General features: G+C 43.7%; 2 protein-coding genes across 2 annotated transcripts in view; both read right to left on the bottom strand.

The window, feature by feature from the left end:
* Positions 1 to 4,366, bottom strand: part of LOC111971280 (transmembrane protein 132D-like) — a 19,037-nt gene extending 14,671 nt beyond the window's left edge. Inside the window, exons 1-7 of the mRNA XM_070446016.1 lie at positions 4,285 to 4,366; positions 3,812 to 4,035; positions 3,400 to 3,609; positions 2,616 to 3,160; positions 1,888 to 2,040; positions 1,412 to 1,607; positions 931 to 1,074 (exon numbers count right to left, since the gene is read on the bottom strand). Coding sequence (XP_070302117.1) covers positions 931 to 1,074; positions 1,412 to 1,607; positions 1,888 to 2,040; positions 2,616 to 3,160; positions 3,400 to 3,609; positions 3,812 to 4,035; positions 4,285 to 4,366 — 1,554 coding nt within the window. The remainder of the gene's footprint in view (positions 1 to 930; positions 1,075 to 1,411; positions 1,608 to 1,887; positions 2,041 to 2,615; positions 3,161 to 3,399; positions 3,610 to 3,811; positions 4,036 to 4,284) is intronic.
* A 4,532-nt stretch (positions 4,367 to 8,898) lies between these two features.
* On the bottom strand, positions 8,899 to 13,740 carry LOC111971589 (uncharacterized). The gene is made up of 6 exons (XM_070446368.1): positions 13,548 to 13,740; positions 10,710 to 11,129; positions 10,298 to 10,414; positions 9,750 to 9,800; positions 9,450 to 9,518; positions 8,899 to 9,146 (listed from the first exon to the last, which is right to left on the bottom strand). The coding sequence occupies exons 1-6, from the start codon at positions 13,657 to 13,659 to the stop codon at positions 9,067 to 9,069; spliced, it is 849 nt and encodes a 282-aa protein (XP_070302469.1). The 5' UTR covers positions 13,660 to 13,740; the 3' UTR covers positions 8,899 to 9,066.
* Positions 13,741 to 14,383: the final 643 nt, after the last annotated feature.

Raw genomic sequence — 14,383 nt, 5'->3', positions numbered from 1 at the left:
GTATATTTGAACAATTATATTTACTTTTGATACTTAAGTATATTTAAAACCAAATACTTTTAGACTTTTACTCAAGTATCAAAAGTAAAAGCATATATTTTTTYCATTTATAGATAGCCAGGGGCACACTCCAACACTCAGACATCATTTACAAATGAAGCATGTGTTTAGTGAGTCCGCCAGATCAGAGGCAGTAGGGATGACCAGGGATGTTCTCTTGATAAGTGTGTGAATTAGAATATTTTCCTGTCCTGCAAAACATTTCAATTGTGACGAGTACTTTTGGCTGTCCGGAATGTAAGTAAAGTAAAAGTTGTCAAAAATAACTACTTAAGTAGTACTTTCAAGTATTTTTACTTAAGTACTTTACACCACTGGTAAAAAGTATGGTCTGCAGCTTATCATGAGGTATTCTAACTCAGGCAAGCAAAAACTCGAGATTTCCTTAACATTAGAGATCGCGCACTAGCTGTTGTTAACAAGAAAATACACACATCTTATTACAGTCGTTCAGGTCTCAAACGGAGCTCATCCAGTTCGTTCTCCAGTGATTTTACATTTGCCAATAGAACCGAGGGTAGAGGCGGTTTATCTGCTCGCCAACGTAGTCTCATCAGGATGCCGGCTCGTTTGCCTCTCTTGTTTGCCTCTCTCTTCCTCTTTTGAGTCCCAGGGATTATGGCTTGGTCCAGAGGTACCTGACGTCCAGAGGTGCCAACTGGCTGAAGTAGAAATTGTCATTCAAATCGAGGTTAGTGAWTGCTGTTCTGTTGTCCAGAAGCTGTTTTCGTCATAGGAAATAATGGCGGTTAATATCAGCATAAAAATTGTTCAGGAACACGTAAAACGTCTGCTTTCCACTGCGGTGCCATCTTTTGTGTGTGAGTGTGTGTGTGTGCGTATACAGTATGTACAGTCGTGTCTGGTTACCTTGATGATATCATCATTGGACGACTGACACTTCACCGCCGCGGTGATATCAGACACCTTCCCATCATGCCCCACTGCCAGCACAATGACAGGAAGTGACACGGGCTCGCTGGTCAAGATGGCCGTGTTGATGATCATGCCACTCTGTGTGTTGATGACAACAAGTTCAGTTTATTGGCCATATTTAGGAATAAACATATTGAGCTTTTTAAGYKAGAAACAGTCCACCGAAACACTAAGGGACCGTAGATGTATGGAGATGTATTGTAGCTATCGCATTATCCATTATTCTACTGCATAGTACATACAGATTATGTAACAAGAAGAAGCAAATACACAGTGGGCCAATTTCCCTTACTAATAGTTCTGGACTAAGATGCATGGTTATTTTCCCTGACTAAGAGTTTTGGACTAAGAGGCATGTTCAATGGAGATTCTGTGTCCCGGGAAACTGGCCCTGATTTAATAAAGTTCTACCTACCTCAGTTATGGGAGAGATGCCCACAATCTCTCTGTCAGTGAAGGAGAAGCTYCTCACTACTCCGCCGTGTGGTGGCGGAGGGTTATTACGGTCTGAGTACTCCACCCACCAGCTGGCCGATACAGTCATGGCAACCCCGAAACTCCTTCGCAAGCCGTCCACTGACAGACAGGCAACCTGCTGCAGAGCAGCGGGACTGAGGGAGAGGAGGCGGGAGGACGGCGACAGGAGAAAACYGAGGGAAAGGGGTGAGGAGTGGGGATGAGAGTAAGGAGAAGAGTGGGGAGGATAAGAAAAGAGCGATTTGATGGAAATAATATTCAATAGAGTAATATTCTCTCACATATGTGGTATCACTTGCATGCAATTTTAATAACGTATCAAGTCACAAACCGGTTAAATTGAATAAGTTCCTTCACTGAGGTAATATTGTACCTGAGTAATATTGTACAGTAATATATATGATGAAGTAATACCTGTCGCTGTCCATGTGTCCCGCCAGTTTGTGGCAGATGATGGAGATGACGTCATGTTTGGAGCCCTGGGTTTTCTCCAGGTTCACAACCCAGAGATCAGAGTTCAGAGAGCGCTGGGCAACCAGAGACAAAAGGCCTTTCTTCACCTTCAGTCTGGAATAGATACATACAGATATAGCGTGACTTACTGTTTGTCGCTCTGAATAAGAGCATCTGGGAAATGACTAAAATGGAAATTAAGATCACTTTATTGTTCAACCAAAATTTGACTTCCGCTTTTAACCCAACCCCTCTGAAAGACACATACACACACATATGCAGGTTCTGGAGAGGAGCGGGGGGTTGTCACACTAGGCGCCCGGGGAGCTGTTGTTGTGGGGTGTTAAGTGGGCACAACAGCAGACAATGGCATCTAGGATTTGATACCAGCAACCATCCGGTTGCCAGCTCACTTCCTGACAGATTTTTCCTGTCGGACCKAGGATCGAAGTGGCAACCCTCCGGTTGCTGGCTCTCCTCTCTAACCGCTAAGCGATCTGCCGGCCCCAATGTACATGTACACATACTGCATACATACTATTCATACTATGAATACAGTATTTATCAGTGAAAGAGAAGAACCTGCACACTGCTGTGTTCCTATATGTGTTTAGGTCGTCATCAGGTGTCCCTTTTCAATTTGCTGGATTATCACTTACATCARAGAGCATCACGTAACAAAGACTTACCGGATAACAACAAACTCTGCACTGAAATTGGCCCTCAGGTTCACAGAAATCCCTATTGGCTGTCCCGTGCYGACCGGTCCCCTGCGATAGCGAATCAGCACGTTGGAATCCAACCTTAGCTCCTCCTCTTCCTGTCCATTGCAACAGTCTATTTCCTCTTTGGTCCTGTTGGCCTCTTTCCCCTTATTGTACTCCCTCAGAGTCACAGCTCCTATATAAATCAACTGTCTCTGAGACTGTGGAAATTTGTCTTCCACACACCTAGGGGGTGCTAGTTTGATGTTGGACGCTGTGCCGAACAATGAGTAGTATAACTGGATGTGGTCTCCGGTGTGGGCGGGGCTGTGTCTGAGGGCGCCTGGGAAGGGGATGCCACCGGCTCCACCGACGACAACACCCTCGTGCCGTCGTCCCCGGTTACGGGTGCGGTGTCGGTGTGTGTGCCTGGCACGCTGGTTGGGGCCGAGGTAGGGCTGGCTGGTCTGCTCCGCCTCAAACCAGTCCTTAGGTAGGGCCAGGGTCACCACACACAGACCCAATGGAGGCTGGGAAGGAGAGAGGAGAAATGGATGAAGAGAGGGATTGGTGAGCGTTTGGTGTCAAACTTTATATAGAACAGAACATTTCAGTGTGTTGGCCAGTGTAACAAACACACAATACAACATATCCATCATTCAGAGTCCCGCTAGAGTTCCAAAGAAAACGTTTAGTCCGGTTTCAGTCTTTTGAATGGTCACAGGGGATGGTGGCTAAATATAGTGTGTGCCCGGACGCACGCACACACCTGTGTGATACACGAAGCCTTCTGCTCCTCGGTCTCTTTGAAGGCGTGGAGGGTGATACAGCTCCCTCTGCTGGTGTCCCCTCGTACATGGAACAACACCCGCACCCTGTACCTCTCCTTTCCTCCTTCATCCCTCTCTCGCTCCACGTGTTTAGAGAGGAGAGACGCAGACAGAGGAGGGGAGAGGGGGAGGATGGGCCCAGAGACCAGCTGAGGAGTGAGAGAAGGAGAGCGAGAGAGGGTTACACTGTTAGAGAGAGGGTTAGAGGAAGATCTCTGCGTTACATAGTATCTTTCAACTTCTTAGGACACAGGAATAATATAAAATCTTTGGAACTAATTCTCAAAATGTATAAGCAGAAATCTACAGCATTCTGCTGATTGTCAATGAGCACAATRCCAATTGATTTACCTGGCTGACAGAGTAAGGCCCGAATGAAGCCCGGACCCCCGCTTTGGAGGCATCCCCAGCCGGAGGCACCATGAGCAGGGACTGGGAGAAGGCGAAGGGGCTGGAGTTGGAGAACAGTGAGCCCAGATCAGCCTGCAACAGGGGCAGAGCGTGCCAGGGAGGGGGGACAACGATTTTGGCCGGGAGGGAGAGAGGGAGGGGAGGCTGGGCATGGGATGTGTGTACTGGTGGATGAGAGAAAGAGATCAACAGAAAAGGAGAGGAGGGAAATATTGATATGTTTGTATCTCTTCTCTTTGGTATATTTCACATTAATTTCACATCAATTGTTAGGCCTACACCTACTGTAAATCACAAATCTCAGCTATTTTAAACACATGAAAAAGGTAGCAACAACATTTTTGGTATGTATACACTCATAAAAAACGTATATCYATGCAATATATTTTTGGAAGAAAAATAACCTCACTCACCGACTGCTAGGAGCGAATAGAGCGCGAGTACCTTCACACCTTCTCTCCCCCACAATGCACTGGGGCAGCTGAGCTCACCCATCACTGCACCCCTGAAGGATCCCAAAAAACCACACAACCCCAAAAGTGTCACAGCACCCTTACAGCGCTGAGGCGTTGAGAGGTGCTGTGATGGTTCAGGTTCACACACATGCAAAAAAAATGCATCCTGGAGGACGCTTACTTTGAGCATGCACCAAAAACTYTCGTTCATAAACCAGCAGGTCCTACATCATCAATATCTTCATGAAATGGTAGGTCTGAAACGGTGTAGTGGTTGACAAAACAGTGTCCTACTACTACATGAACCACACATGCTCTGACAGCGCCTCATATAATTACAACTATCAAAACTGAAATGTGACATATGATATTTTACATAATTCTGTTATATAGTTATTGTCCCCACCTGGCTGTGCTTAYCAACAGAAGTCACCTGGCAGGTGTTGTCCTCTCATCGGGGGGTGATGACCCAGAAATAATATACCCTCTGATGCTTTCCTTCTCTTTTCTTTTTTTTCTTTCTCTTCACTCCCTTCTGGCTCTCTCTCTCTCTCTCTCTCTCTCTTCTCTTCTGCACCTGTGTCCAGGCTGAGTTTCTCTTTATTCCAATGCCACGTTCGTTCGCTTCTCTTTCATGTTCTGTTATTGCATGTTCAGGGCTTCAGCTCCTGTCGCTGTTCCAAAGTTTATTTTAAAGTGAAGTCTTCTTTAGTTGGTTGGTATCTGGTGGTTGTAACTGCAGAGAAGCTTATTCCAAGTCCAATGCAGAGAGATTCGAGATCATGAAAGCACTTTTTTATTCCGTTATTGTCCTTCCTCTTTTCTTGGCAGTTGAGAATTCTTTCCCTCTATTTTTGTTGTGGATCTCTTTGATCTTTAGGTCTTGTCGAGGTGATGCTCTCTCTTTTCCTCCCTCGCTCCCTCTCTCTCTCTGTGTGTGCCAGATTCACACAATACGGATTTATTCATTTGAAACGGTGAATAATCCCTCTCTCCCTCTACCGTATCCCTCCCCCTCCCTTCCCCTCTTCCTTCCTCTCCCCTCTTTCTTACCTACTCCCCCTTTCTCTGCTAGATTGATTCACCTTAAAGTTTTAGCTAAGCACTCCCCTTCCCCCAGTCTTTATCTCTCCATCCATCCCTCGCTCTCTCGTCTCAGAGTGATTTCAACTCTGTTCAGCATCAGATGGTCTATGTATCTGCTGCATTAAGCCGCTCATGTTTAATAGTTGAATAATTTTGAGGCTTAATTCTAAATGCGGTGCATCAGGGGTTTAAACCACTCTCCTCTACACAGTCAGTCTCTTAAAGTAAATAAATCCCTTTCAACTTTTCTTTTTTTCCCAGCTAGTGGCCAGGCTGTTTTATATATTTTTATGTTTTCTCTCMCTCTCTCTCTGTGACATTAACACTTCCATACCCTGACTGTGTCCAAAATTATTTTCTGGTCAAAAGTAGTGCACTATGTAGGGAATAGGGTGCTATTTTGGATGCAGAACCCTGTGATGGGGTTTGCTACAGAACACAGATATGCCTCTTTCTCTCCCTCTATCTATCTCTCTATCCTTCTGTCATCAACACATCCAACTTATCCCTTGTTAACCCTCTGTATTTTCCTCTCACTATCCTATATGAACTCTCTCCCTCTCTGTTGATCCCTCCCTCCCTCCCTCCCTCCCTCCCTCCCTCCCTCCGTATTTCCTTTCATAATCATGGTTTTGATTAAATGACAGATCTGTAAGTGAACCCGCTAAACCTTTCTCCCTGTGCCTGTCCCCCACCTCTTCTCCTCTCCCCCTCGCTTTCCCCCAATCTCAATCTCCCTCACCACTCTCTCTCTCTCTCTCCCAACCCTCTCACTCCCCGCCAGTCTCTCCCCACCATTCTCTCACTCTCTCTCCCCACCACTCTCTCTCTCCCCCCGCCACTCTCTACCCCACCATTCTCTCGCTTCTTCTCCCCGCTACTCTCTCTCTCCCCCACCTCTCTCTCTCTCTAACTATGGTAGTACCAGCATTCCCCACCACCGTATAAACACCCACTACTCCATGTTTTCATGCGACTTCTCTGATTTCCCCCATAACAGTCATCTGACGGCAGCCATTACAGAACACAGATACTGTAACAACAAAACAAAACTGTAGGTGGGTGATGAATATTTGTCTAGAAATATGTTTAGATGAAGAGGAGGAATGGAAAAACCAAGAGGGAGAGAGGAGGATGACAAGATAGAGAGATATGGAGAGGACTCAGAGAGAGGCGCAATATTCATTTAATTCTGGGTAGTTTTTGACCCTCTCTCTGCACTTCTGTGCAGTGATACACCAGTAATACACCGACAGAAGGGGCTTAGGGACAATGCTGCGCCCCAAATTGCACCCTATTCCCTACACAGTGCACTAAGTAGAGCCACTATATAGGGAATAGGGTGACATTTGAGACGCGACCCATGTCCCCGACACGGACGGTTAGCGTAAAACCCATAGCATTACATTTCACAAAGCATTCTCATATTACTTGTAGGATCGAGACACTACCAGTCGTCTTCCTGGACCATCTCTTTCTCTCTTCTTCTTTCATCCGCCTCCTTCTTTTACCTGGCACCGTGGCATTATCCATTTACTGCACTGACTTCCTTCTCTTTTTCTCTCCGTCTCTCTTGTCTTACCCATTTTTTTTATCTTGGTCAAATCAAATCAATTTTTTTTTGTCAACGTAACAGTTTAGCAGATATTAAAAGCGGGTGTGCAAGCGAAACGTCTATGTTCCTCAGCTCCGGCAGGACAGTAAGGTCTAAACATTACATATATGAAATACACACAAATAATCAACAAACAAAAGTCAAACACAGAATTTAAGAAAATATCAAGAAACGCAGCAATAATCAAGAACTGAATGATGTGGAGGTGTTACTACATCCTAACGTACCAGTAATTCGCTCTTATTTTACATGGACTGAACTTCACTGAGTACAGTCATTCAGTGTGTGTGCTGTGTTCGTGTGCATGACATATCTGTCGTTATCTGTCGAAGCTGAGAGCGACTATGTTAACACTGTATGCCTGTTAATTCTCATCATGTGTGTTGTATTTTGTCGAACTTCACTCGTTTTACTTAACGTGTCAAAGTCGACTCGGATTCACAGCAGGTTCAACTTGATCATACTTTTGTCTTTCCATCCTCTATCCTCTCTCCTCTCCTCTTCTCCCATATCCTCTCTCTCTCTCCTCTCTCTCGCTCTCTCTCTCCTTCCTCTCTCTGCCCTCTCCCCTCGCTTATCACCCTCTCACCCACTCTCCCTCTTTTGAGCATAAATCTTCTGGTGTGTAATCTTTGTGATCTGTCATTGTTCCTCTGACGGGACAGATTTTAATCCTCTAGTCTAGCGTGACCTGACAGAGAGGAAGACACACAACTACACCCACACATTCCGCTCACAGACACACTTATTATGTCACACACTGCCCTGCAGCACTCACATGTACACAACACACACAAATGTATAGTTAGTTGTCTCCTATGCTAAATGGGTGGTGTGTGGTGTGTGTGTCAGAGAGACTCACGCACACCCACACACACCGTGACCCCACTCTCCAAGGTGGTCTTCTCAGGGGGAGTGGGAATGCAAAATACATTCTATTTCACACAACTCCTACAGGTTACACTCTTGTAATATGTGAAACAGGACAGATAAAGCACCCCGTATTTGACCTTTTGCACTGACAGACAGACAGAACAGACAGACAGACAGACAGACAGACAGACACACGACACACAGACACACACACACACACACCACACCGACACCACACAACCACACACACACACACACACACACACACACACACACACACACACACACACACACACACACGCGCGCATGCACACGGAAGATTGACTGAGGCTGTTTGCCAAACAACGTTTTTCTACAATAAGATGCCGTCAGCACAATCTTCTCCACTTCCATTCCAGACAGAAAACATTCTTCTTTCATTCAACTCAAAAGAGACGTGAAAAGACACGGAGGAACAATCTCCTCCACCAACAACAGTCTTGTTTTGAGAAAATAAATGAGAAAAATGTAGACACGACAGCCAAATGAATAGAGGACAGGAAGACGGAGATGGGGGAAAAAGAGGGGGATTATGAAGAAAATAATGATGGATGGAGGAAGAAGAACACAAAAGGGTGACGGAGGTTGTTCGAGGATGAGAAGAGGGACAAAGGTGTACGATGCACATAAATTTAGAACGACCGAATGAAAGTGTGACAGAAATAACAGAAACAGGATGTTGGTGTCAAAGGCACAGGAAGCCACATCGTTGCATAAATCCGAAGTTTGTGTGCGGTGTGTGTGAAGCCACTCACTCATCACTTCCTTTGTCTCTACATAACCCAATTTACTTCTCTTTTTTTACCCCCCCCATTCTTTCTCACAATGTTATTTTCTCTCCCTCTTTCTTTTATCCTGCTTTTCATTGCCTTTCTTTCTCTCTCTCACTTACAACATCCTGTTCAGTTATCAAATAAAAGGTCCAAACGTTTTATTCAACAACAAACTTTACTTTTTATTCAATAAAAGAGGTGAATGATTGAATTACAAACAGAAACCCCCCCAAAAAGATATTATGTGCATAAAAACATATTACATTTAGCATGAAAAAATATAATAAAATATAAAAAACACATGTACATTATTTTGTCATAGAGYATGGAGAACATGACTGATGATGATGATGATCACAAGTTATAAGAGTCATAATCACTGTTTCTGTTAGACGACGGCTCTCGGCTGGTGTTCACCGTCAGCCTCTCCAATCCTTGGAGAACGAGAGGGAACGTAACGCGTTAGGGTCCAATACCAACTTGAGACGGCTATGCGTGCGTCATTCGAAGTTTGTGTAAATCACACAATTCTCAGGTTAGGCTTCCGCCCATGTTAATGGAAGAATGGAGAGCGGAAGAGTGTGTTTGAGTGTTTGTGTTTGATGTGTTGTGTGTGTGTGTATGTGTGTGTGTGTGTGTGTGTGAGTGTGTGTGGTGTGTGTGTGTGTGTGTGTGTGTGTGTGTGTGTGTGTGCTTGTGTGTTTGAGTGCTTGAATGTGTGTGTGTGAGTGCCTCACCAGGGTAGGAGTGTCTCTTGTCTGTGTTGTCGTTAAGTTGGAGTCCAGCCTTCCCTCTATGGTAGGAGACTGCGAGAGAGAGAGAGACAGAGACAGACAGATGTAGGAGGGGGAAAAGGTGGTTATGGATTACAACGCTTGCCAGGATGCTGTATTATTTGAGAGAGAACAACCGGAATCTGTGTGTGTGTAACATGAACTCATCAACTCAACGCATTATTCACCGATTCCACGTCTCTCCTACTTAGGCCTGCAACTTGGCCTGGTGGGTGTGCGTGTGTCTAGGAGTCATTGACTCACCACTTTGGCTCTGCGTAGGTCCGATCCACCGACTCTGTCTCTTGTCTGACACTGAATCACAGACATTAACATGTTGATTAAAGGTCATGTTATAATGRTATATTACCAACACACAACACCAAGATAACATGCCTCAATGAAGCAGTTGTGACAAAAAACACTTGATCCATAACTGACTAAATATGAATAAAATAAATGCCACATGACACAATAACAATAACAACCCTGGTATCAATATCCTTTTCTTTTCTGAAATGACCTTATGACACATTATTTGATCAAATGCTATTGGATTGGTCCAAGTACTGTGGACTTTTTTCTTTAACTACTTTATTGCAGTAATTGAAGTACTTTGCTGTCATCCTAAATGTGCGTTCATGTGTTTAGATCTGGGTCCGTTACCACACAGCYTCTCAGAGTAGAAGTGCTGATCTAGGATCAGTTTGGCCTTTTAGATCATCATGAATACGAGTATATGGACAGGTCCTAGATCAGCAGTCCTACTCTGCGGCCCTTTGTGGATACAGGCCCAGGTCTCTGGGACTCACYTCTCTTACGGAGGGCCTTGAAGGAGGGCTGCCCGAAACGCACCATCAGCACCACCAGCACCAGAACACACAGCAGTCCAGTCACCACCTTATAGCCCACTAACTGATCTGGGACGACTGGAGTGGAGAGGAGATGAGATTCAAATTTAACCATGACTTTACTAGGCTGGTCCCAGATCTGTTTTTTGTTGTTGTTGCTGTCTTACCAACTCATATGATCATTTGGCAAGACAGCCTAAACATTGAAACCAAGCTATTGTTTTATAGCACCTTATAAAACATTTACAAAAATATATAAAAAGTGTACTTACAAAGACATTCATGAACTTGTATGCGTGTGTGGTATTTAAACCCACTGTCAGTCACTGAGAGGAATATATACAGAAAGGACGCACAAACATACAGGACTCACCTTRGCATTGGAWCCTCAGTGTTGTACAGGAGTTATTGGTAACCCTTCCATCCCTATCGATCTGGTAACCCTCAGAGCTAGCAGGGYTCTRAGTCKACTTTGCGGAGCCCTCGCAGCCKTTCRTCTCACACAACTCTGCCAGTTCAAGGCTAAGATTGGCCATACTGTTATAGCAGAGTGGTAAGGAATGGGACAAGAGGAGAGACAGGTGTATGTCCCCCTTACAGGACTTTATTTCCCAGTTGACCTTGACAACACCCAGKGCAGGTGGCGGAGACTCGGGCTTGGTCGGAGAGGAACAGGAAGTGGAGATATTACACACACAGGAAGTAGTGGGGGTAGCGGGGGGACCGGAGGTAGCAGGAGTGGAGTGGGATGGTGTGAGAGGCTGGGAGGTGGATGTCTTGTTTTCAATGGTTACTATATGAGAGAGAGAGAGAGAGAGAGAGAGAGAGAGANGAGAGAGAGAGAGAGAGAGAGAGAGAGAGAGAGAGAGAGAGAGAGAGAGATGCGTCATACCACGGAAACAACAGCAAAGAAAGTAAATTGGTATCTTGGAATCTATATTTACCAAAAAATATTTGATTTGATTTTTTAAAATCAATATTACATGTCATGCGGTAGTCACTAATCACAGAGGCAGTTTTTCAAAAGACTAACGGGCAATGTTTGGCCGCCTGCAGTGAGGACTAAAACTGTCCTGGATTAGACTAAACCCTCTCTAATCTATCAATTAATCCAACAAATTAAGGAAACGGAAATTCTCAACCTCTACTGAGAGATGAGGTCATAAGGGTAATTATCAGATCAATGGATGATATTCAAAGGTTTATCCCAGTTACTACTACTACTACGACTACTACTACTACTACTACTACTACTACTACAACAACAAATGGTATCCTATTCCTTATAGTGAACTACCTTTAAGCAGGGCCCATAGGGAACAGGGATGGGCAAAAATGACAAAATACAATAAAAAAAATACCATAAACATCAATGTATCAAAATAAACTACAAAATACTCGTGTTTTGGAAAAGTATTTCATTAAAATACATGTACTTTGTATTTTAAAATACAGAAATACATTTGCAAGTAGCCGGCATGAACAGCAAAAGCATTCTCAGTAACAGTTACAGAAATGTTTTACGTGACTGTGATCCTGTTGCCTAGTCACTCTACCTGTATGTACATACCTACAGTGCTTACGGAAAGTATTCAGACRCCTTGTCTTTTTCCACATTTTGTTACGTTACAGCCTTATTCTAAAATGGATTAAATAAATAKAAATCCTCATCAATCTAGACACAATARTCCATAATGACAAAGCGAAAACAGGTTTTTAGAAATGTTTGCAAATGTAAGGACTGGGAGACTATTCAGGATCGAGGGAAAGATGAACGGATCAAAGAACAGAAAGATCCTTGATAAAAACCTGCTCCAGAGAGCTCAGGACCTCAGACTGGGGCGAAGTTTCATCTTCCAACAGGACAACGACCCTAAACACACAGCCAAGACAATGCAGGAGTGGTTCAGGACAAGTCTCTGAATGTCCTTGAGCGGCCCAGCCAAAGCCCAGACTTGATCCCGATTGAAGATCTATGGAGAGACCTGAAAATAGCTGTGCAGCAATGCTCCCCATCCAACCTGACAGAGCTTGAGAGYATCTTCAGGGAAGAATGTGAGAAACTCCCCAAATACAGGTGTGCCAAGCTTGTAGCGTCATACCCAAGAAGACTTGAGGCTGTAATCGCTGCCAAATGTTCTTCAACAAAGTACTGAGTAAAGGGTCTGAATACTTATGTAAATGTGATATTTGTGTGTAGATTGATGGGGGGGGGGATATTTTGAAGCCATTTTAGAATAAGGCTGTAACATAAAAACATTTGGAGAAAGTCAAGGGGTCTGAAAAGTTTCTGAATGCACTGTTTCTCAATTGCCTCGTACCACCTGCACACCGACTCGGTACTGGTACTCCCTGTATGTAGCCATGATATTTTTGACTTGTTATTGTTATTCATTATTCACTGTGTATTTATTCCTCGTGTCACTCTTTATATTTTTTATTTATATATTTTTTATCTTTAACTCTGAATTGTTGGAAAAGGACCCGTAAGAAAGCATTTCACTGTTAGTCTACACCTGTTGTTTACGAAGCGTGACAAATACACATTTATTTCTTTGAGTTGTTGTTGTTTATCTACTTAAGTTGAATGTACTGACTGTAAGTCACTCTGTATAAGACTGTCTGCTCAATTACCAAAATGTAAATAAATATGTGAAAATAACATACCAAAATTAACTGCAAAGTACACCTGGTATTATTATTGGCCTTGTTTTGGGTTGGACTTCATTAGAATAATACTCAGCATCCTTTGCAATTGTACAATTTTACATATACATTTATATGTAATTAATCTAGTAGATGCTCCTAGTACACCACAGTGCCATCAATCTTCTGATACCAACGCAGGGAGAAAGGAGGGCAAAAAATTGTGTACCGCTATAAATCAAATTGTACACAAAAGTATTTTGAAAATACAAATTACAGCTCTCGAAAGTATCTTGTTACAAAATACATTGGAGTTTAGCCCAGTGTAATACACATTTTAAAATACTCAGAAGTAATTGAAATACGTATTTCAAATACATGTAACAGAAATACTGCCAATCTCTGATAGGGAATAGGGAGTAATTTTGGCCGCAACAAATGACTACAATTCTGCTGCTTCAAGTTCAACTGTCATTGTCAGTATAGCATATCAGAACATGAGAACATTGTGTATCGTAATGGACTCACCGAAAAAACACGAGACTGTATTTAAATAAAGACTTACCAACATTCATTACACACATGGCCAGGATGATAAGTACTAGCCTTCCATCCATTCTGGAGATGAACAGGTTGAGAAAAACTGGGGAGAGAAGAAGAGAAGAGAGACAACGCATGCAAAAACGACAGAAAGACTGAAGAGAGAGGAAACGGTGCAGAAGTGTAAACTCGTCGCTCTCCTTTCTCCCCACCCTCTCTTTTTCTATCCATACAGCCTTCTCTTCATCTTTGGCGTTTGCTGCTTATCTGTCTGCAAGAGTTTCTGCAAACTTCCTCACTTCAAAGACAGTTACAAAAAGAGAGAGAGAAAAAGAAAAGAAAGAAGTGAAATGAAATGAAGATGAGTGGAGGATAAGTGGGAGGGAGAGGCGGAAAGAAACATTTTGAATCTTTCATATTTAAACATTTTGGTTGAGTCAATCATGAGCCTGATTTTCACACACCTTCCAACAGTGAAGTGTGTGTTTGTGTGCCTGTGTGTGTGTGTGTGTGTGTGTTCACGCCCGTGTGTGTTTGCACGCTTGTGTGTATGTGTTCTCCAATAGGTCATGGTACACACCACTGCCAGGTACACCAGTTGTTCGCAGTAAGATCCCTATTATGAGTTTGATTCCTGTATAGGCCTCATCTACAGGTAACTACCAAAATGAAGGAAACACCAACGTAGGGGGTTAATAGGGTGTTGGGCCACCACGAGCCGGCAGAACAGATTCAACGCACCTTGGCATAGATTCTGTCTGGAACTGGAGGGATGCGACACCATCCTTAGACCATAAATTCCATCATTCTGTGTTTTGTTGATGGTGGTGGAAAATGGTGTCTCAGGCACCGCTCCAGAAT

Source organism: Salvelinus sp. IW2-2015, linkage group LG13, assembly GCF_002910315.2.
Source record: "Salvelinus sp. IW2-2015 linkage group LG13, ASM291031v2, whole genome shotgun sequence".
Classification (NCBI taxonomy): Eukaryota; Metazoa; Chordata; class Actinopteri; order Salmoniformes; family Salmonidae; genus Salvelinus; species Salvelinus sp. IW2-2015.
This window is presented reverse-complemented; position numbering and strand designations above follow the sequence as displayed.